Raw genomic sequence first — 23,032 nt, forward strand, 5'->3', positions numbered from 1 at the left:
AAAACAGGCAGCCACCTTCAGGGTCAACTGAGTTCCTGGATGGCTCCTCTCTCCCCAGTGAAAGGCACAAGCCAGGCTCTAAGCCTAAAGAAATGACAGCTCGGGTTTCCGAAGCTGAGTGGAAACTCTAAGAGGAAAAGCACCAGGACCAGAAATTGAGACCCGGGTCCTATGGCACCCTTCAGCCTCTTGGTCAAACTCTCTGAACTTCTCGAGGCCTCAGTTTCTCTATAGAAGCTCAATTCTATCTCATAGCACATAATTAAACATAAAATGCGTGTCATATAAACGCAAAAGTAGTATTCCCTGGTATCAACCCCTCCCATCCCAGAGGAGAGGGGAGGCCCCGATGACTCACCAGTGGCTCTATTGTGCTGAGGTCTTTAATTTTGTTGCCACTTAAATTTAGATGCGTGAGGTTCGGACACTTTTCTGCCAATACTTCCAGGCCCCCTGAGATTCTGTTATCACTTAGTTCAAGCTAAACGAGGCAGGGAGAGAAAAAGCAGAAACGACTCTTACAACGAAGGCTCTGGGCTCAGGCGTTCATTTCCTTGCAGATGGGCCAGGAAGGGAGTCGGGTCAGGGAAGGGGCAGGTGTGCTGGGGCTCGCCCTGGCCCCCCTGCAGTTATGCTCCCTCAACTTGGAGAAATGACCGGGTCCTCCTCCCCAGCCCAGTTCCCAAGCACACCTGCGCCTCCGCTCTGTTTACCTTCTTAAGTTTGTTTAACTTTGGTAAGTTTGCGACTGAGGTGAGGCCGACGTTGATTGTACTCAAGAACTCCAGTTCTTCAAATTCATCTGTGAGGCCTTCAATTTTGCCTTCATTCGACCGACAGTTGTCCAGGACGAGTTCTTTCACCTGGGAAGGGAAGGAGGTTGTGAATCAACCGGGGTGAGGAATGGGGGTTGAGGCCAGGGATGGGGGGAGGACAGGAGGCAGACTGGGAAGCCTCGCAGTGCCAGCGCCCACCCTGATCTTTCTCTGCTTTTAGCAACACTGAGGCGGGGTGGAGAGAGGTGCTGGGGTGACTGGAGCTGCAGAACCAGGGGGCCCTTCTGGACAGGCGTCTTGGCTGGACTGGAGAAGACAAATCCAATAATCCCACTGCTGACAGCAAGGCTGGGAGTTTCTTTCCAACCCTGCTGCTGCCCCTCAGCCCCCAGGCTCCCCACTGCACCAGCCACAATGCTGTTAGGGAACCTCCGGGCCTTGCCATTCCTTCTGAGCCCCTCACCCCAGGGTCCACCATGGTCCCAGCCTGACCACCTTCCTGAGGTGGTCTACTACTCCCCCTCCTCAGTCTCCACCGTCCTTTTACCTCTGAGTCTGTGACCCACTGCATGCGGATGGGTCCCGGGATGTACCTGAACCCAATCCTCCACCACAGTCAGAGCCAGCCCACCCAGCCTGGCAGTCATCACCTGGTCACCGGCTTGGCCTGCCTCACAGTAAGAGCTGCAGACCAGGGACCCCTCCAACTCTCCATTCTACAGAATGGAGACCAGTGCTGTCGAACAGAACTTCCTGTGGCGATGGAAACCCATCCAGGAGAGGAGCCACTAGTCACATGTGGCTGGTAAGGTGAGACTAAGGAGCTAAGCTTTAAATTTTATTCAGCTTTAATCAATCAAAGTGCAAAGAGATACATGAAAGTTACCATACGGAATACCACAGCTCTAGACTTTGCTCTTCAGGTCCTGAGAGCCGACGCGGAAGGAAAATGGACATCCACAAGCCCAGGATGAACCCACATAGAAATGCTGGGCTTGGCAATGTCCAGAAGTTGGTCTTTGGAGACACCTCTGCAGCCCTGCAGGCTTCCTGCCTCCCTGGAGGTGGTTCTGCCCCGTTAAGAGACCTTAGATCCCCTCTTTTGGCCCTAAGCCCTTTATTTCGAATGAGGGAGAAAGAACTGATAAAGAGCTACCATCTCACTGGGTTGTTAAAAGGCAGATTTGGCTACAAGAGAGGGTCCAGGCTCCAGCACAGATGCTAGGGAGACGGGCTGAGGAAGAGTCATCAGCTTTCAGGCCTGCCATGACCCAGGGGTGTCAGCAAGGGATGCCAGGGTGCCTGGCCTGCCACCAGATGCCCAGAGCTTTCCACTCCTGTCCTGAGCGGACAGGGGGCTGCTCCCCAGCCTTCCATGGATGGCGGGTGCCTTAAAGGTGATCCCTCCTGGCTGCATCTGGTGCTTGACACTGCATCCCCACTTGCCTGATCTCTGCTGCTGCTGCTAAGTCGCTTCGTCGTGTCTGACTCTTAGCGACCCCTTGGACTACGGCTCCTCCGTCCATGGGATTTTCCGGCAAGAGTACTGGAGTGGGTTGCCACTGCCTTCTCCAGCCTGATCTCTGCAGCCTCCAGGAAATGTGTACTGATGTTGTCTGGATCTGATGCTCCCTGGGACTTCCAACCCTAGTTTGGATTTCGCACCAATGGGTCACTCGGACCAGGCCTGTCCTGTTGACAGCAGTCCTGCCCCTCACAGCCTTTTTTCCTCCTGGATAAGTGAGCAAGGCCTGTCCTAACCAGTCACTGTCCAGGGCTGCTCCCCACCTATGAGCAGGTCCATCTGTCCGCCACAGTGGTCCTCTTCCTCGGACATCACTGGGACGTATGTCCACGTGGGAGAAGAGAATCCACAGCAAGCTGCTGCGCCTCTCCCTCAGCCTGCCCTTGAAAGAGGTCAGACTAGGAGAGTTCAGGGCCTGTTTGGGCCACAGCGCCCTGCAGGTGCCCTTCTGTCTTCTTCCCTGGTGGAGAGAGGTGGCCTGCTCAACTCAGGACAGCAACAATTTGGCAGGAGGGGTGAAGCCAGGTGCAGCAGCTCCCATCCAGAGCCAGCAAGCTCTCAGCCAGGCACCGGTGCCAAGGCTCACCTTTCCCTCGCATCTGAGACGGGGGAAATTAAGTCCTTTCCCACTCTTCAGGGGAGGACAGATGTCCAGGTCAAGCCCCCTTCTCAAGGTCACCTGCAAGACACTGGGAGTAAACCCTGTGAGGCCTTCTGCCCTAGGGCAGGAGGTCAGTGCAGAGCCAGGAAGCCAGGCCTCTGGGGAGCAGTGGTGGGAGATCACCTGTCCTGGGGAGGGAGCGCCACCTCCTTCGTGGGCAGTTCTATCTGGGGTCACACAGCTAGGCTCCTTCAGTTACTCCTTTCCTTGGAAGGCCCTGGGAATTCTTTTAAGTTCCATTACGGAAAGACAAACATAAGGAGGGTTTCCAGTCCACCTTCAAAGATTTCAGACATGTGGTTCTCTAGATGGGTCAGGGCTTCTATTCCTGTGGCCATCAGCCAAGGAGGAGGCCTCAGTAAGAGGGGGCCAGGAGGCGGTGCTGCAGAGTCAAGGGAATTCCTCCCGGAAGTCTGCCTCTTTCCCAGAACGGCTCAGTGCTGCCTGGGAATTCTCCAGATAGACCCAAGGTTCCAGTCCCAGCACCACGCCCAAATGGGTGGCCATTCTTCTTGGGGACAATATGCAAGACACCACTACTAACAACAATGATTATTTCTTTATTAACAACAATCAAGGGCTCTTTCCTGAGCCCTCAGCAGGCACTCTCTTTGCAGGCACTGTCTCATTTGATCCTCATAATCGCCCCATGGGGTGCTCCTGGGGTGCTATCCTATTGTACAGCCACATCAGAACCACTGATCCTAAAGCTGCAGGAACAGGCCCTGATGGTTAGTGTTGCCACAGACGAGGAGGGTTTCCTTGCTGTTCCCAAGCAGGGCACAGGTTCTCCCAGACCCCAAAATTCAATCCTACAAACTACCCTGACTGCACTAAACCCCCTTCAGCCCCTTTTCTAGCTGTTCCACTGGCGGGATGGGGGCTACTCCCAGATGTCCCCACCCTGGTTACACTTCTTTGGTAACCAAAACACAAAACCTAACCCAGCCCCCATTCCAATGACACTGCAGTCAGGAGCAAGGATCTAGACAAAGGCTGGGGGCCTGAGACCCTGTTCCTCCCCAAGGAGCAAAAGGCTGCTTTCTGTCACTCAGGAGGGAGAGCCTGTGGTGTATGGAAGGCCAGGTGGCTGCTCCAGGTCTGTGGGGACTTTGGGATCCCCATGGTTTCTGCATTTCCTTCCTGGCCGGGTTTCAAGCACAGTTTGGGGAGAGATCAAAGAGGGTGGGGTAGGTGGGCTGAGGCTTACACCCTGAGGTTGCTGATATTACCAGAAAGCCCAAACCACGGGGGAAACCCAAAGTTTCTTTGTGGGGTGATGAGTCACATCGGGGATAGCAGGTAAGCACACTGTGATGTGTCTGTAATGGACCAAACAGGAAAAAACAAAAGGTCCAGTCCAACAGCTGACCTGTCGAAGGCATGGCATCCAGCCCTGTTCCACCTGCCTCCATGCAGGGCTGCGCTTTCTTACAGCTCCAGGGCGTGTTTCAAAACGTCCAACCCACCCCAAGCTTCCTTAAATTGACTCTTAGAAATCCTGCCGCAATTCCAACCCACTTCCTCCCGTCTCTCCTAGTGCTGCTGCTGCAAACCCTTCCTCCACGTGAAGAGAACATCCTTGTTACATCCAGGGTGTGTTCTGCTTAAAACAGAAAAAAAAAGTAAGGCCCATTCCCCCCTGCCAAACCCTGGGTGTGAGCTAAGCGCAAAGTTAAAATTAAACTGAAAATTTGTACTTTGGGTTTAAACTCTCTCCCAATCCCACTGGCCGTTTAAAAATACCAAAATGTGGTTACTCTCTCTAGAACCAAGGACTGGACTTACTCTGCTTCTATCGGGAGCTTTTCAGTCACCCCAGTGACAAACCCTCCACAGGAGCCTTTGGCTCATTCCTCAAGTGTTAACACCTAAGAGGTGTCTGCATATTCATACCCGGGCCCCCTTGGAGATGTCAGTAGAGAGGCACTGAAGGTTCCTAAGAAATCAGACTGCCCGGCTCCGCATTTCCTGAAAAACGCGTCCCCAAAGCAAGATGTGACAGTCATTTCTCACCAAGGGGAGCTGAACTGTCCGTGATAAACATGAACACATTATTACTCTAAGGAAGAACCCGTTGCTTGTTTCAAAACTGTGAAATCTTGTCTTCACAGATCTCTCAAATTTGACCATGCCTCTCTACTGCCAGCAATGTGGTCCTGTTCACGGTAGTCTAAGTCACTCTAGGTCTGACTCTGCTTCCAAATGGGGTCTCTGTGACAGCAGGAATGCTAGACTACTGGGCAAAGACCTCCACATGGAGGCCCAGCCCAGCTGGCTGAACGACCCTGACTCTATCCCCGAGGCCTCAGGCTCTGCCTTGCAGAAAAGGGACAATGATATCTGTTTAGCCTATAAAGCACAAACTCTGGCCTAGAAAACATTCTTGGCTTCCCGCCGCCTCCGGGAAAAAAAAATCAAGGTTCTAAACTGACCTAAGGAGGCCTTCTACTCTCAACCTCAGCCAACTTCCTCCAATCTCATTGCCCCCCACCCCACCTCTCACCCTTGCCTTCAGACCGAGTTAAGCCCCCCTCCCCAGGAAACCTTCATCGCCCAGCTCTGAGCATCCCAGGGCACCGAGGGCAGCTGCCACATGAATCATTTAATCGTGTATTAAGCATCCGATCCTCCTAGAGGTCAGGGACTGTCCTTCTCTGTAATCAGCCTAGCGGGGAGCGGACAGCCAAGCAACTGCTTAACAAATGTCCTGTTTACCGTGCTGGCCACAGCACTAGGTGCCGGGCATGCAAAGGGAGACAAACCATCGTGAAATTAACAGTGCAACTGGTCTGACACAGGTTGAACAAGCCCTCCCTTTTAGAAACAATAACAACGTGTTTTGGTGTGTCTTGTGTCTGCCAGGCAAGCCCTGTGAGGAGCTCGGTCAACACTGCACCCTCTCTTGACCTGGCCCAGTGCTCTGCATGCAGGTTCTCTTGCCCGTAAGAAACACCCTCTCTCCACCCAGCAAGCTCCTGTGACACTGTCCATCTAAGCAGCGGAGGGGACGTGGGGCCAGTAACGATCCACAGCTGGGGTCCCTGCCAGCAGGAGGTGTGGTGGGAAGCTAGGAGACAGACGGCCGGTAAACAACTCCAGTCCAGTGTGCCAGGTAGCAGGCCAGAGGCTGGAACAGGGTGCATGCTTCACATGCCTCTGCCCGGAGAGGACGGGCACGCTAAGCACAGGCAGGAGGGACCCAGCAAGACCAAGAATCAGGACGCACTCTAGCAACGCCAGGGCTGGTCAGATAATCTGCAGGGCCCAGTGCAAAATCAAACTGGAACACCCTTGCTCAAAAACTGTTAAGAATCCCCAGACATTGACAGCAGCACATTCAACCCAAGAGCGGGAAAGGACCTTCCAGGCGTGGGGCCTGGGTGGTCACATGGCCACATGCCTGTGAAGCTGGCCTGGATTTAAATGGACAGCTTAGGCCTAAAGCAAAGCCCTCTGAAGGCTAGAACCAGAGAGAAGGAAGCTCAAGAGGGGACTGCTCTTTATTTTTCCAGCATTTCCCGAGGCAACATAGGGAGGTGGACAGAAGGCAGGCTCTGGAGGCAGACCGACCTGGCTCAAGTCCAAATTTCCCATCGCAAGCTCATCACCTCACTTCTGAGCTTCTGTTTCCTCCAACGACAACAGTGCCATCACCTGGGGCTGGACTAGATGAAATAATGCACGGAAAGCACCCCCAGCTTGGAAAAAGCCACCTGCCTTCTCCTTGACCCACAGCCACCTTCACTGCTGTGTCCATGGTCAAGGGGCAGAATGGGCGTCAAGGCAGGCCGCAGCTCTGAGTCACCTCTGCTGCCTGCAGGGCCCTCTCAGGGAATGAAGGCCTCTCCATGTTCTAGAGCTGAGAATGGTGTGCCCCAAAGACACGCCTCTGGATTTGACAGCTACACCTTGTTTTCTTTAGTTTTTCCCACTCACCTCGAAGTCTGATCTTTCCTTTCTCCAAATGAGTATGCAACAAATATTTGTAGCTTTGGTTTCAACCTTGTCAGTCCCTGACCAATCTAGTTTTCAGGTCCCAGCCTTACAACAGAAGAAGACTTAAATCAGATTGACCCTGTGTTTTTTTGGTGCTCGTGGGTTTTAAATAGGTCAGCTTTTAAATGGGCCATCCCCTGTTGCAGATCCCATTTCTAGCTCGAAGGCCAACCTAAGACACCAAGGCAGCAGGGAAAGGGGCTTCTTCCCAGAGGTGTTCCATAGGAATGATAGATGATTGTGGTTTTATCCTTTTAACCATAAAATCTCTAGTTTTGCTTAACAATCAGTGTGGCAAAACCTGCAAAAATCAGTCATGTTCCATGGCGGAAACGTCAGGCTCTGGGGGAAAAGTTGGACATTGATTTCAAAAGCTTAGAAAGGCCTTCAGGATCATCTAGGTCAGTGGCTTTCTGACCACAACCCACAGTAGAAAAGACATCGACACCTTGGCTCAGCACACACATATTTTTGTGTGTTTACATGCACATACACAGAAACAAAATTTAACCCTGTTTACAATTTTTCTTTTCTATTACATTAAAAAAAAAAAAATTAACGTGATCCAGTTTTCAAAATGTTGCTCTAGTTTAGCCCTCTTTTTCTAGAGGAAGCAGTAAGGTCCAGAGTTGGCTGAGAGCCGAGGAAGCCCAAGCTGGGTGATTCTCCTGCCACAGCACGCCACTGCTCTGATCAGAAATCACAGTCCCCAGTGGAAGACCCTGGAACCAACCATGAAGTTTTCTCATTTCTGCTAACAGGAGGTTATTCTGCAGCCTCAATGGTAGCTAAGACTGGGATCTCCACACCGCATAAAGATCTTTTAAATTCTTAACTAAGGGGCAGGGTCCTACCTTACTTTAACACACAAAAAACCTCTCTAAGAAAAAAGCACCTAGGTGTCTGGATTTTGTTTGTTTCCTACAATAGAGCTCTGAAGGCACTGGGTGGGAGCACATGGCCGCGGAAGTCGGTGACGCCATCCTTATTATTTTAGGGAACCATGGAAGGCAGGCTGAGGCTTGCTGCGCCACTAATGAAGCTGCCGGCAGGGCCCGGGTAATAGGCTAAGCGCAGGCTGGGGGAGGGCCCGTATTAACATAAACCCTGTGACTGGCTCCCTCGCCGCCTGCAACCAGCTTCCTACCTCCTCCCCCAAGCGTGCGGAGGGCTCGGCTTCTGCCTCGGCAAGGCAGACAGACAGAGGAGCTGGTGCCACTGCAGATGCTTCCCCGGTCAGAACAGACTCAGGGCGGTAAAGGGAGGACTGGCGCAGTTGGTGCAGGACCTGGGCTTTGGGCTCATCAGAGGGGCCTGGCTGGGCAGTGGCCCCTCTCTTGTGTTAAGCCTTTGCTTTCCTCCCCTAAGTCTCACTCTTTCCTTCCTGCAGGAAGCCTTCCCAGACTGCCCACCCCTTGACCTAGCCATGCTTAATTTAAGAGCAGGTGAACAATTCCCAGAACAGGGGAAAAAAAATAAAGGCCCAGAAGGCTATTTGGGAGAGAGGAAGTGGGGAGGAGTCAAGCTGGGTCTGACTTTAGTGTGTGTGGGTGTGTGAATGTGTGTATGTGTATGTGGTGGGGGCACAGTGCAGTGGGAACAGGGGAGCTGAAGGCTTTAGAACTGGTCAACGCCACGATCAAGCAAAAGTTTAGCAGGCTGCGTCTTTTAAGTAGTTGTCCCTTGCTACCTTCAGTGGGTACTGGAAGGTGTGAGAAGTAGGAGTTGGAAGCAGGCCCCAGGGAGGTCTGCTGGGTTGTGTTTGAATGGAGACCAGGAGAAGGAAGGGGGGCAAGAAGCACAGAGGTATAGTGCCAAGGATGCTGGTCAGGAAGTCTCATGACCTGGACTCTGGGGCCCACTTTGCCACTACTTGCTGTGTGCCCTGAGGGGAGTCATGTCCAACTCTCTGAGCTTCTGCAGTACCCTAATTCGCACACTGGACAGACAGACACAAGATCCCTTCTAATTACAAATTTTTGAGGGTCTGTCCACTTCTAGTCTTAGCCCACATCCAAACTCAGTCATTGGTCCCCAAAAGGAGGTGGGAAATTTTATGGGCCAGAGAAGCCCAGTATTCATTGTTGAGATGCCAAAAAGGAAATGTGGGCCGCCAGGCAATTATCTTGATAATTACTGACATTCGAAAATCAATCATATTGTCTCTTAAAACACACCAGGATCATAAAAACAGTCCCCAGGGCTCAAGGTGTTGGGTTTCCAATATGGGAGACTGGCACCACCCATCTGATGCCTGCCACCTTACAGGACAGCTGGGAGCAGGCATCTCAACTCATAGAGTTGTTCGGGCTGCTCTCCAGTCCTGTGGGTCATAAAACCACCACAACATCCACGATTATCCAAGAGCCGCAGCACTGGCCCTGTGCAACAGAAGACCCCGAGGAGACTGAAGAGCAAGGCCCAGAGAGCAGAGGGGTGCATCTGGCACGACCTTCCCAAAATGCTGTTTTGATCACGTCAAGTCCTGTCACTCCTTGTCCAAAAGCCTCTAATGGTCACGGGAGTCAAGTGTCAAATCCAGAGGAGGATCCCCAGCCCCCGCCCATCAATGCCTCTGACTAAACGCTGTGCCTCTTTTCAGGTGCATCCCTGCCTCACCCTCTGCCAGCCTTCCTGACTTGCCCCAAGTCCAGTGACACCACCTGGTGTTCCTTTCCCATGTTACACTTCACAAAGGGCTTCCCCAGGTACTACACTGAACCAGCAGGCAACTGGATCCCACCCCAGGGAAACCCCCTGTCCACCCACCAGGGTCCTCAGGGAGCCGCAGCTCGGCCACAGGATGCCTGGCCGTCTTTCCTCCTGCGTCTCCTCCAAACAGTCTTGCTAAGGTCTGAGGTCTCGGTGTCCCTTGCTGGTGCCCTGCCCAGAGGGGCTGGCTAAGTAGTCAAACTGGACTGGGTCACTGGAGAGGAAAGGATGGAGCAGAGGAGGGCAAGAGTTCTGACTCTTCATTCACTTTTGAAAGCAAAGCACCTGGTTAACTCCAATGGGGCAAATCAACAAAAGGCACAAAAATGGCTTCCTGGGCCCTTGAAACCAGTTTCCAGGGATTTTAGCCCAGCGGGGCTGGGACCACTTGTGGAAATTCCACCGAGTCCTCAGTCAGCAGGGTCCGAAAAGAGAACACAGCTCAGGGTCTTTGCTGTGGGTCTGGTGTGGACAGTGACAGATACCCACCCCTCAGGTACCAAGTGGATGAACGGTCTGCAAAACAGAAGTTAATTCATTTCCTCAGCTTCATCATGCGGTGATCCACAGGCCGGCAGTTCACAGCCCCTGACCCGCCCAGCCCAGGCAAGCAGCACAGCCCACCTAAGACGACACCACACCTTCAGACACAGGCCTGGACACCTCCCACAGCCCTTGTATGGGCCTCTGCCTAACTTCCAGCTGGCTTTAGAAAAGTGCTTCAGAGAACCAAAGGACCCATCATCACACCTCTCGGGAACCACTGGATCTAATCTAGCTACTCAGGCAACTGACAAAGCCAGGTGGAAACCAACCCTGTGACTTACCCAGGGTCACAGAGCCCACTGTGAACTGAACCCTGGACCGTTCTTATCCTCCTAACTTAGGGCCCACACCCCAGAGTCGCAGGTTTCTCCATGGTGATCTCCTGGAAGCAAGAGGAAACAGAGGAGGAGAAAGAGAACAGCTGTTAGGAAAAGAGCCCCAGGTCTGAACCTGACCCTCTTCGTGCCTGGCCTGCCTCCCCACGTGGCCCAGGAGGGCTGGCAGGGCAGAAGAGGTGGGGGAGGCTCAGCAGCCTCGGAGAAGAAGCCCTCGACCTTGGCCTCCTTCCCTGCCACCTCTACCAAAATGACAGCAGCATTGGCAATGACAGGAGCCGAGCAAACACCGAGACACAGAAGCCCTTGTGTCCAACCACCAATCAGAAACCGCTGATTTGGGCAAAAATGGGAACCAATCACACAAAAAAACCTGAGGCTGAGGACCAAAAGTTTTCTCTATCCAAGACCGCAAAGCAAATTAGCCAAGGGTCACACATAAGAAGCGATCTAATCTCTTTCTCCCTTAGAGAACTGTGACATGTGCAGCTCGCCTTAGTCTGGAAATTAAGGGCTGATGGTAAAAGTATTGGTGATGGAAGTGCAGGAAATGCTAAGGAGTAATGTTAGTTCCATATGCCACTAGCTGGAAGCGGAAGAGCAAGGATGGAATGGGAGCCAAGGGGCTGATAGGAGGTGGCGAGAGGGCTGGAACATGGAGGGAGAGGAGGAGACAGACAGACACTGGGAAAAGGACACGGGCAGCCAAAAAGAGCAGAGAGGAAAAAGTCAAAGGCTCTGTGGGTTTTTCTTTACTTCCAGAGTTCCATCCTCTTCACCTCGATCTTGGTGATAGAACTTTGCCCGTATTGACTGCTTTTTAAAAAAAATACAGTACACGTTGAATTCACTGTTGTTCACAGATTTACAGCTGCTTTAATCTTGAAAAGCCAAAAACAAAGACAAAACAAAACCTAAAAACCTTTACGATTCTTGAAGAGTTAGGGAGGGGCTGGACAAAGAGACTGATGTAAAAAGAAGAAAAAAAAATAGTCTAGGGACTTCCATAGTGGTTCAAGGGCTAAGAATCGGCCTTTCAATACAGCGGACCTGGGATTAATCTCTGGTAGGGGAACTAAGATCCCACTTGCTGTAAGGCAACTAAGCCTCCATGCCGCCGCTACTGAGCCTGAGTGCCACGGCGCGAGTCTGGGCGCTGCAACAAAGAGCACATATGCAGCAACTAAGACTTGATGTAGCCCAAAATAAACAAACAGAATAACATTAGCAAAAAAAAAAGAGCCTAGAGATTTCGCTCTTCATCAGAAGCTCATAAAGAAGGTCCCTGCCAAGGTGGTTAACACAGACAAGGCCGCCCCAGGTTGTGTGGACAGAAACAAGGCCGGTGACCGAGGGTCCTCGGTCAGGGTCCCAGAACACTCTGCTCTGACGGGACCAAACCTTAAGTGCCAACGCCTGAAGCGGAACAAATCTGAGGAAGGCGACGAGGGTGGAGAGGCTTCTGAAAAGCGTTGACACTGGAAGAACAACGGAAGGAATCAGTGATGTTTAGGCCAGAGCTGAGGTAGACTCATGATAGCTGACTCTCTCCAACTGTTTGGAGAGTCCTATGCAAATACAAGTACATTTATTCTGTGTTCTCCAGCGGCTCAAGAGCCAAGATCAGTGTGCAGGAATTACAAACAGGCAGTTTTCAAGCCCAATGTAAAACACAAGAGAGTATTTAAATCTTTACAGCTGTCCCACAAAAGAAAGGGCTGCTCTAAAAAAAAAAAAAAAAAATGAGTGAGTCCCCTGTCCCTGTACGTGTACACACTGGAGGCTGCTTGGTGACTGTCTGCAAAGAACTGTACACATAAACAGCACTAAACAATTATTAAATGAATTAATAATATTGTGTAACGAAGCTCTGCAAAGAGATGAGCCTCAGGTCTTTTCACCTCTTAAAATGCTATTACTTAATGTTTAGGCCTGATTCACTCATTCAACAATATTTACAGAGTATCTGTCAGATATTGGGTACCTGTCGTAGGCAGTGCCCAGACAGCAGTGGCCAAACCTGGGTGCCTAGCACATGGATTTACAATCTAGCGGGGCGTGAGATAATAAGCCAATGTGTGTATACGTCTATATTCGCTGTTGTTGCTCAGTTGCTAAGTTGTGTCTGACTCTTTTGGGACTCCATGGACTGCAACCCTCCAAGTTCCTCTGTCCATGGGATTTCCCAGGCAAGAATACTGGAGTGGGTTGCCATTTCCTTCTCCAGTGGATCTTCCTGGACTAGGGATCAAACCCATGTCTCCTGCATTGGCAGGTGAATTCTTTACCACTGAGCAACTTGGGAAGCCCTTATGTCCATATACAACATATATAAATGCTACAAAGGGGGAAAAAAAGAAAGAACCACAATCGTGATGAGAGAGAACTTTACAAAGTCTACCACGGAAGGCCTATCCCAGCTGAGCTTTCCCTGGGGACTTGAAGCCAAGTGAAGAGAGGGCAGAGGGAACAGCCTGGGAAAAGACCCAAGCAGGGGGCATGCTTGGCCCTTTTGGGGAACAGCTAGGACAACAGGTGGTGGTAACAGAATGTGTGGAAGAGAAGGAAAGTGGTGGGGAGAAAGCCACTGTCACACGCACTCGTGCACACCCGTGGACATTCTACACCTAACTGGTGAAGGATGATGGATTTCACAAGCAGCAGAAGGCAGAACTGTCTGAACCACAGTAAGACCCAAGAGCTGACCATAAGCCAGAGATTTCTCTTGCTCTTCCTTAGAGGAAAAAAAAGAGCGTTAGGATTGTGCTCACCCAACGTTTCCAGGTATACACGCGCCTTGGCTACACCCCTGGGAAGTATCCTATGGCAGAAGCGTTTGCTTATGAGTGTGTGGGTGCGTAAGAAGTAGTTAGAAAACGTGGTTTCGTTCCAGGCTTTATCATTCGGAACTGTGTGGCTTAATTTCCTCATCTGTAAAATGGGGAGAAGAATATCCCTAAAAATCCCACAGGTCTCTGTGAGACCAGATGAGGTAAACTGTGCTGTCCTGGAGGGTACAGGGAGGAATTTTACAAGCAAGTTTTGTACCCAGAACTTGGCACCCCAGGGAGCTGAGAGGAGGTGTTATGTAGCTCTGATTTCCCCACACTGCCTTGCACTTAGCTAGCAATAAATGTTTGCTGAACTGAAAAGCATAAAAATAACCTGGGAAAACATTCTGCCATTTTTTTCCTTCCTATTAAACGGTAGCACTTTGCCAGAATGCTCAGAACAGTCTCTCTTGGAGATCCTTCACTTTGGGGGAAGAACCAACTAAGTCACATCAGGGCAGAGTGTTCAGAGGATAAAGTCCCAGGATGGGGACAGGAACAGGTCTGACTCCTCTGCAGAAGGCTCCTGGCTCTCTGTGTCACCCCAGGCTTTCTCCAATAGCCTGAGCTGATCCAGGTCCAGGCCACCAACGGAAGAAAGGACTGCAGACTAGGATGGGGTCAGCAGCTCTTGGAAAGCCCATGAAAACCAGAGATACACAACATGCCATCCAGATGAAGCCTTAATCAAACTGCCTCGATGCAAAGAGGGGGGGAGAAGCCCAGATACACAGAACAGCTGAAGTCATTTCCATTCTTTTTTCATTTTTTTAGTAACACATTCATTCTCAAGGTCTCAAAACCAAAAAACATAAGACACACAGTTCATTCTCCCTTCCATCCTGTCCAATTAACTATTAAGTATCCTTCCAGAGTTTGTTTACACATATACAAATTCAGAATCTTATTTTTCTCTCTTTTATCCCAAATTCACATATTATAAATTGATCTTTGCCTTGCCCTTTTCCATGAAGTTTGTGTTATATATCTTTTGCTGTAATGTTGCAATATAGATAAGCTGGCACATGTCATTTTGCATTTATCCAGCTTATTAACCAATGAGACAGAATCAAGACCCCACTTCTGATCTGCAGGGCAGCAGTCATGGAGACTTGGGAGTTCTAGAATCTAATGGGCTGACCACTGTACCCGTGTGGACAAGTTATCTCGCCTCCAGCCATTCAGCGCTACTACTCAGCACCTGCCAAATGCTGCTAGATGCACCAGGCTCCAGTGATAAAGGTATCCTGCCCTTTTGCTCCCAGAGTGTCCAGTGGTGGATAGACAGGCAGAAGGGACCCCAGAAGCAAGTTTAGTGTGCCTTGAAGGCCATCTGACCTCTGTGGGCTTATCTCGCTATCTGGTAACAGGGTGGCCACATCTGCACCTTAGGGGACATTTAAAGGATCAAAACATAGTATCTGCCAAGTACCTGACATGAAGCAAGGCCTGGAGCAGGTGCTCAGCAAAGGATAAGTCTAACTCCTGTCACAGGAGGAGTCTTGCTGATGGCAAGGACAGCAAGGTGTTCTAGGCAAAATACACGGCCCTGCCATGCCAGCAGTTTACCACACGTGCCTTACAGAAGGCAGCACTCAAGCCCCTAATTATGTCTTAGCCCACTTTTCTTGGAAAATGGTTTGGCTTTCTCCCACTTTCCAGACCCTCTTTCATAGTTTGAGGTCTCCTGGGTACGGCTCTCATTTGTGTGCACAAGCTCTCCTGTTTGAAGTACATCAGAGTAGCCACACACATATTTGTTAAGGCCCTGGCACAGAAAGGCAAGGATAGGCATGTGCAAAGTTGATTTTCCTGGGATTTCACTGACAGTGATTTAAAATAATCATTTAAAGGGAAAAAAATCTAAAGGAGAAAAACCACTGAAACTCACATTTGTTTTCTTTACTCTGAAATGTGTTCTCTTTCACAATAACACACTTTTTAAAAAATCAGAAATTCTGGCATCATCTGTTTTGCTTTCCTAGGGGAACAAATGCAGCAGACTTTATAACAGAAAAATAAATGGAAGTCAGGAGTCTAGAGTATTTCCATATTAGCAGCAGCTAAGAGGAGGCAAGAGGTCAAAGTTAAGATGCGAGGTTTCAGGCACTACTGTGAAGCCATAACCTGGCTTTGCACCCAGCACAGCTCCTCAGCACTATGTGACCTTGAGCTAGTTCACTAGCTTTCTGAGCCTCACTTTCCTCATCTGCTAAAGTGGGAATAACCTCATTTTGCAGTGTTTCTTTGCAGATTAAATAAGAATAAATGAGTATCTATGTACCAGACACCGTAACAGTTAAAAGCAAACAAAACACACAGAAAAGATACTACTTTCAAAACTTAGCAAAAAAAGATGAAAATCTAGTGCCTTTAATTTGGAAGCTTAAAGCAGAACAGTAGGCATCAAATTATCCAGCCCCCATAATCCTGGGACGCCAGGCTCCTAACAGGCTGATTAATGAAGTCTTACTTCACCAGAAGCTCCTTTCATATTCATGCAAGACGCCTGCTTCCAGCTGAAAACTATCAGCCAATTAAAGCTCATCACGGTCCTTGGGAGAGGTGGGTCACAGCTGGATTTGTGACCTAACTGTGGGTTTCGCTCTCTAAAATGAGCCTCAGGACCTGTGAGTGCTGCCTTACCACCCTTCATCAGAGGGTTTGGCAGGGTCTCCTCCCACCCAAAGGCATCTGGCCCCCCAGATCAAGTGGGAGGGCCTGAGAGGTCCAGATGGAATCCAAAAAGTAGCAATAGGGCCCCTCAAGAAACTATTTCAGAAGCATGGAGAGAAGGTGTGCTAGGCAGGGAGAGCTTGTGGCTACCCAAACAGGGCCACATCTCTGCTGAGACAGGAATAAGACCAGTTCCAGGTGGTGGGCCCGTGCCTGGAAGGCTGACTGTTTCCCACCCCCTACCCCAGCCACGAATGAGGAAATAAATCTACTACTGTTAACAAACATGATTTGGAAGTACCAATTTTTCAAAGTATGAGGGTCAGCTGGCTTGGGGGGGTTGTCACTCTTTTATATCATGTCATTAGCTCGTCAATTGGCATCTTAACCTCACTAGGTCTCAGCTTGCTTCTAGCAAGATGATTCGTAGGTACTTTCAGATGGAACATTCTAAGGTTCTGGCTCCTGGGGGGCAGAAGTCTAGTGTAGGTTACATGCTGCTGCTGCTGCTGCTGCTAAGTCGCTTCAGTCATGTCCGACTTTGTGTGATCCCATAGATGGCAGCCCACCAGGCTCTCCCATCCCTGGGATTCTCTAGGCAAGAGTACTAGAGTGGGGTGCCATTTCCTTCTCCAATGCGTCCAAGTGAAAAGTGAAAGTGAAGTCGCTCAGCCGTGTTCAACTGTTAACAACCCCATGGACTGCAGCCTACCAGGCTCCTCCGCCTATGGGATTCTCCAGGCAAGAGTACTGGAATGGGGTGCCATTGCCTTCTCCGAGTGTAGGTTACATGAGTCTCTGTCAAATGCCACCTCCTCAAAGAAGCCTTCCTGGATTACTTCCCTCCTTTAATACAGCTTTATCTGTCTCCATGGGACCTGTCACATGAGCCGTCACACCTTTGACTGGTTTATTGATGGTCTCCCTCTATGGAATAGAGGCCCGACGTGGGCAGCCCAGATAACGTCCTTCTCCTGTTCACTGCTGTATCCAGAATGCTCAGGACAGAACCCAGCACACGGTAGGCATGCCATCAATACTGTAAGTGAGAATGAATGACCCTGCAGCGTTTTCCATCTGCAGATTTCTCTCTCACAACTCTGGCTAACAGGGACTAGCCAGCCAGTGCTGCTCATCATCAGAGGTCTGTGGCCACAATGAGCCTCCAGGGGCTAGCAAGCCATGTGCCCAATACAAGTCTGATTTCCAGCACAGTGGACACCTTAAACCAGGATCCAGATCCCACAGGAGTTTAAGGCCACGGGTCAGGCTCAGAGGTGCTTTTTCACTTCCACATCCGACTCTCCTGGGTGGCCACTCCTGACAATGACCACACTGGCCACGGGAACTGAGAGATTGCCGAGCGCTACAGAGGCCAACTGTCTGCTCTGAACCAAGTACTCCCTCGGTTTTAAGAAGCCAGAATGCCACTTCTGCTCCTGGACTGGCTGCTTTCCCCCCAACACTGCAACCCTGGAGGGTCCTACCCGAGAAGCCTCCCCAGGCTCATAGACCACAGCTCAACGTACAGACAGACACACCAGCGCTCTTCTCCAAGACACACAAAGGCGTGTCTGCAACAGAGCTGCAAACTAGATGGGGGCTCAGAGGAGAACCACTCATTATGGCAGCAGGCCAGCCTCTGCAGAGGCTGAAGAATCAGGCGTCCCAGACAGTGGAGGAGCTCCACTCAAGTCCACGTCTGCCCACTCTCCCTGGGCACCAGGGTACACCCGAATCTCCACAGGGAAGGGGAGACGTGCAGCAGGGCAAGGAACGCCCCGGTGACTGCGATGGCCTGTTCCTGGCCCTCCATGTGGAACAGGCCCCTGTGCCAGAACAGACAGATCCTCCCACCAGCTGCCAGGCGGGAGGCTGGAGGCCATGACATCATCACAGCGCCTTCCCGATGTACCAGCTGCAGGGGAGCTGTGCTGGGCTCTGCAGACCCTCAGTGTGGCCCTCCAATAGGGCGACTAAAAAGACACTGACCAGTCCAGAGACAAGGGCCACCATGCGCACCCCAAGGAGGCGATCCCAGACTCAGTGGAGAGCCAGACACTGCTGCGTGACCTAGAAATCCTGGGGACTTGTACATCTCAACAGCACCTGGGACGGACACAATTTCCTCCCCTGCTTCCAGTGGAGGAAAGACTTCCTGGAGGAGACTTCTCAGGAGCTGTTTGAATGAAAGATGAAGGCCCAAGAGGGGCAGACCCAGAGGTCTATAGCCAGGATGGAAGGTGAGAGGCGGGAGGGGCTGCTGACACACGGCACTCCGCGTAGAGAGCCCCTAACCCCAACCCCGAGATGGCAAGGGGGAGCCTGGAGCAGGGGATGCCACTCCAGCCCCATCTCAGCAAGAAACTGGGGGCTTGGTCCCTTGCCTGGGGCCCCTCCTGCCCTTGCCCACTGCCTGAGCAACTCCAAGTAAGGCCTCCTTCTGAGGCAGGCAAAGACAGCACTCCCAAGTACTCCCACCACACATAAGCTCAGACACCAAGCAAGGGTGGCTGGCCCCGCCTCGTTCCAACAGCTCAATCAAGCCCAGGCTGGTTAGAACCTTTAGGGGCTGCCCACAATACACACCTGGCATAAACCTTATTTCTTTCAGTCCTGACAACAGCCTCTGGGAAGAAATGTTAGTCCCATTTACAGATGAGGCAACTGAGGCTTCAAAAAGGTGACCTGCTATTGATCCTCCAGCCACTGGGCTCAGCAATCCCCGCATGGCTCAGAGGATCTGACTGCCTGGCCCTCTGGCTCTCTCTTTACAAAATGCCCACTGGCCTTAGTCCCTGGAGATCAAGGATGGGCCAAGTCCAGCCTTGCACAATAAATTCCACTTAGCACTCAGCAGCCTCAAGAGTACAAGTAAATGAAAACTCTCAAGTGTGATGAGCAGGAATGTGGGCACATGTGAGCTTTGTGTGGCCATGGTGGGTGGCTAAGTGTGGGACCCGGGGGCAGAGGTAAGGTTAGCAGGCCAAGGACTGGGTACCAACAGCCCAGTAGCTTAAATCCTGCACCCTCTTTCCTAGTTCCTGTTTTCCATGCTCCATTTTTCTCTCTCTTTCAACCACTTAGTTTATCTCTTCCCACCTGCTGTGAAGTTCCACACCCTGCCTCAATGTGGTAGCTCCCAACTCTGTTTCAAAGCCCCTTTAGAGGATTCTAAAAATACACAGACTGGGCACCACCCTCAGAGACTGATTCTGTAATGGGATAGACTCTGGGAATTTCTCAAAATGCTCCCCTGGTGGTTCTGATACACAGCTGGGGTTGAAATCAGCCTTACCAACCACACACCTTTCCTCCTGCCTAATGTGCTGTGTTACATACACCTCCCAACTCAGCCCCTGCATCATTCTGGATGCTGTGGGCACAGACCATGCCAGTGGGCTCCCCTCATCCTCCCCTCCACAGCCACACCATTTACACCTGTGGGTGAGACAGTAGCTCAGGTGGAAGCTGGTTGAGTCTCTCCCCAGGATGCATGCCCCAAAAGAAATCTACAAGTAATCCCTTTAAATTTACTGTAAGAGTTGCGCTCCCCACCAGCCCTCTCTCTCTCAGGCATCTCTTGCACGTTCTGCAAAAGGCATTAGAATCCACCGATGTAGACCTTCAGGGCACGTCTGACTGTAGAGTCCCACCCAACCCTACTGAAGTGTTCCCCAGAAGTGAAGTGTTCCCCAGAAACACACAGGAACACCAGCAGACCTCTCTCCTCCAGGCTTCCCTCGGTCCTCCAAGCCTCCTCTTCCTGCCTGCACAGATTCTGTCTTTGACTTATTTCCAGCCTGCGGGTAGGTAGGAGAAAGCCTTCTTCCCCTGCACTGACCGACTGAAATCTATGGCTGATAAAATCCTCTTACCTCAGACACTTGCGGGCTTTTCTAAGCATCTGCAGGAGCAGCCCAGACCTGAGGGAGCCTGGATGGGTCTGTGTACACGGTCTGACCAGGCAGAACCCAGTTTACATGTAGCAATGGATCCCTGAGCACACAACACACATGCATTTCTTGTATGGTGTGAACCTTGGTAACCAAAATTAAAAATAAAGTAAGCAATTGATTGGAGGAGTGGTCGGTCTCTTAAGTGGACCATCCTCAGACATTCCACTGGAGCACTTGGGCTTTTAATATTTTTTAACTTAACCTTTTAATTTTTTGGTGTTTTACAATGTACGTATTTATAGGTAGTATAGTGAATGCGTGCTCAGTCACTTTAGTGATATCTGACTCTTTGCAACCCTATGGACTACAGCCCACAAGGCTCCTCTGTCCACGGAGTTCTCCAGAGAAGAATACTCAAGTGGGCTGCCATTTCCTTCTCCAGGGGACCTTTCAGACCCAGGGATTGAACTTGCATCTCCTGCACTGCAGGTGGACTCTTTACCGCTGAGCCACCTGGGAAGTCCAGTGTATGTGAATAATTCCTAACTAAAAGGTAGACATACTGGGGCCAGGACTCAGGTTCAGATTTTACAGACACAGGATATAAAACCCAAAAATGTTGAGGACCCCTGGGCTGAAAAAGTGTGAATCAGCCGTCGAGAGGCAGGAGCTCACAGTGACCCAAGAAAAACCGAGGACACTAAAGCTGGTGATGCTTCAGATGCTTTGTTCCAGTGGCTCCGTGCGTGACTCACAGACCGCGGGTGAGGAAAATGACAAGATCGTCCAAGCACCGTGGCTCCTTCTCCCAGCCAATACTTCTACAATGCCCGACACGTGCCAAGCGCAGTGTTGAGCCCAAACAGGCCCCTTCAATCATGCAGTCTACCGGCTACAGGGGACAGAGATGCTATTTGGAACACTCACATGCAGGAATGCCTAATTACAAACTGAAGCTCTTTGAAGGCAATTTCTGTAAGAGTTTTAGAACAAAAGAACGAGACCGACAGCTGAGGAGGGTGGGAGAGATGATTAGATGCTAAGGAAGTGATGGTGGCAGTTCCCATGAGTAGGTTTGAGGGCATAAACGGTGGCAAGTGGGGCCAGTGCAGCGCAAAGGGGAGCAGGGAGGGCGGGGGGAGGAAAAAGATGAGAGCAAGAGGCAGACCACACAGGACCCTCACAGGTCTTACTAAAGCTTTGGGCTTTATCCTAAAGAGAACAGTGTGCTGTTAAGTACAGGGTGACATGATTACAGCTGCATTTTGCTAAGATCATTCTGACAAATTTGAAGCCTGCCTTCAAGAGGGCTGTGTGCAGGGGCAATCTGCTGGCAAGCAGTAGAGAGTGCTATTTTGAATCGACAGGATCTGTGATGGATATAAAGATCACATGTGTGCATGTGGGGGAATGGAGGAGGCTGCAGAGGTCATGGGTTCCCATTGGACATGCTGAGTGTGGGGTGTGGTGGGGACACTTGGAGGAAGACGTTAGGTGCATCCTGAGCTCAGCCAAGAGGTTGATCAGAGGTGTTAACAGTAAACATCAGACCCCAGAAGGACAAAGCGTCTGTAGCTGTCAGTGAGGAAGAGCAAGTGAGGACAGGGAACACAAAACAGGAGAGCGCTCAGGGCCTGGGCCTGACCGGGTCCGGCACCTCACGTCTGCAGAGCAGAGTGAAAGGGCCCCAGCAACCGAGGAGCGGCCAAGGCTATAGGAGAGACACTGGAGAAAGGGAGAGGTAACGGGGAACACACCTCCTGAAGGTCAAGGGTGGGAACACTGCTGCTGAGGAACATAGAAAAAGATGACAGTGAAGGCTTCCGGGATGGGGGGGCTGTTTAGAAAGCCAACCAGACTGAGGAGGCTGAGGTGTGAGAGAGGTGGGAGAAGGGAGAGACCTTTCAGGAAGTTTCGATGTCAACGGGAAGAGAGATGGCCAGTACCAAGAGTGAGACGTAAGATCACAGGATGTTTGCTGTCTAAGATGGGAGAAACATCCCAAGCTTGAGAAGGATCCAAAGGAGTAGCTAGGCACCCAAGAGGAAAAAGGTAACTAAAGGGCAGGCCCAGGTAAGACCCAAAGGACAGCTGAGCTGGGCACAGGTTTGGTCTAGAAATTTCTTGGGAAATCTGGAGGTTTCCACTTTCTCTGTGAGAGGAAAGTAGACATACTTCTCTGCTGGCTGGGAGGCAGAGAGTGGAGGGTCGGTGGGCAGTTTGAGGAGGAGAGTTGGAAACAGTTGCTGGAGGTAGTGACCAGGCGTGTCCAGGAAAAGGGCAAGTTGAAACTACTTGGAATTCAGTGCTGGGGCTGTTCTTGACATGTAGATGCTATAACTACACAGAGAAACAACACATTCACTGTTGAACTGCTTGTGGGGAAAAACAACTTCTGGCAAGTTTGAAAACCTTTTTTCCCATTGAAACAAATGTTACTCTTTGATATGTCTGTTGATAATGTAAGCTTTTTTAAAAAAGTGAAGGTCAACTGTGGTGTTCCAGCAGAACAGACCATAACAACAATGACATCTAACACTTATTGCGTGCTTACTGTGTGCCAGACTGGGTGGTAGGTGCTATTACATCATCATTTTACAGAGACAAACAGGGAAGGTACTGTGAAGTGGAGGGCTTGCCCAAAGGCTGGAAGTGGGGGCTACAGTCTTGGGGAGAGCAGGGGCCAAGTGCACCCCCCAACCCTGGAAATGTTCGAGCCCCCAGGCACCCAGTGCTGCACACTGAGGTATGGTGGAGGGCAGCAGCAGGTAAGGCAGAGAGAATGGGGTGGAGGAACACACTTGGCAGAGGGTCGTTGGCACATTCAGGACACTTGGAAGGCATCCATCCAGGCAGGAACTTAGGACTGTTGTTGTCTAGTCACTCAGTTGTTTCTGACTTTTTGTGACCCCATGGACTGTAGCTAGCCAGGCTCCTCACATGGAATCTCCCAGGCAAGAATTCTGGAGCAGGTAGCCATTTCCTTCTCCAGGGGATCTTCCTGACCCAGAGATCAAACCCATGTCTCCTGCATTGGCAGGTGGGTTCTTTACCACTGAGTCAATTTAGGAT

The 23,032-nt window shown here is 50.9% G+C and overlaps 1 protein-coding gene across 5 annotated transcripts in view; it reads right to left on the minus strand.

The window, feature by feature from the left end:
• The window catches only part of ANP32A (acidic nuclear phosphoprotein 32 family member A), a 39,035-nt gene that overhangs the window by 7,536 nt on the left and 8,467 nt on the right, over positions 1 to 23,032 (minus strand). For all 5 annotated transcript variants that reach the window (XM_055536825.1, XM_055536824.1, XM_055536828.1 and 2 more), the window contains exons 2-3: positions 714 to 863; positions 359 to 481 (exon numbers count right to left, since the gene is read on the minus strand). In XM_055536825.1, the coding sequence (XP_055392800.1) occupies positions 359 to 481; positions 714 to 863 (273 nt within the window). The remainder of the gene's footprint in view (positions 1 to 358; positions 482 to 713; positions 864 to 23,032) is intronic.

This window comes from Bubalus kerabau, chromosome 10 (assembly GCF_029407905.1).
Source record: "Bubalus kerabau isolate K-KA32 ecotype Philippines breed swamp buffalo chromosome 10, PCC_UOA_SB_1v2, whole genome shotgun sequence".
Classification (NCBI taxonomy): Eukaryota; Metazoa; Chordata; class Mammalia; order Artiodactyla; family Bovidae; genus Bubalus; species Bubalus kerabau.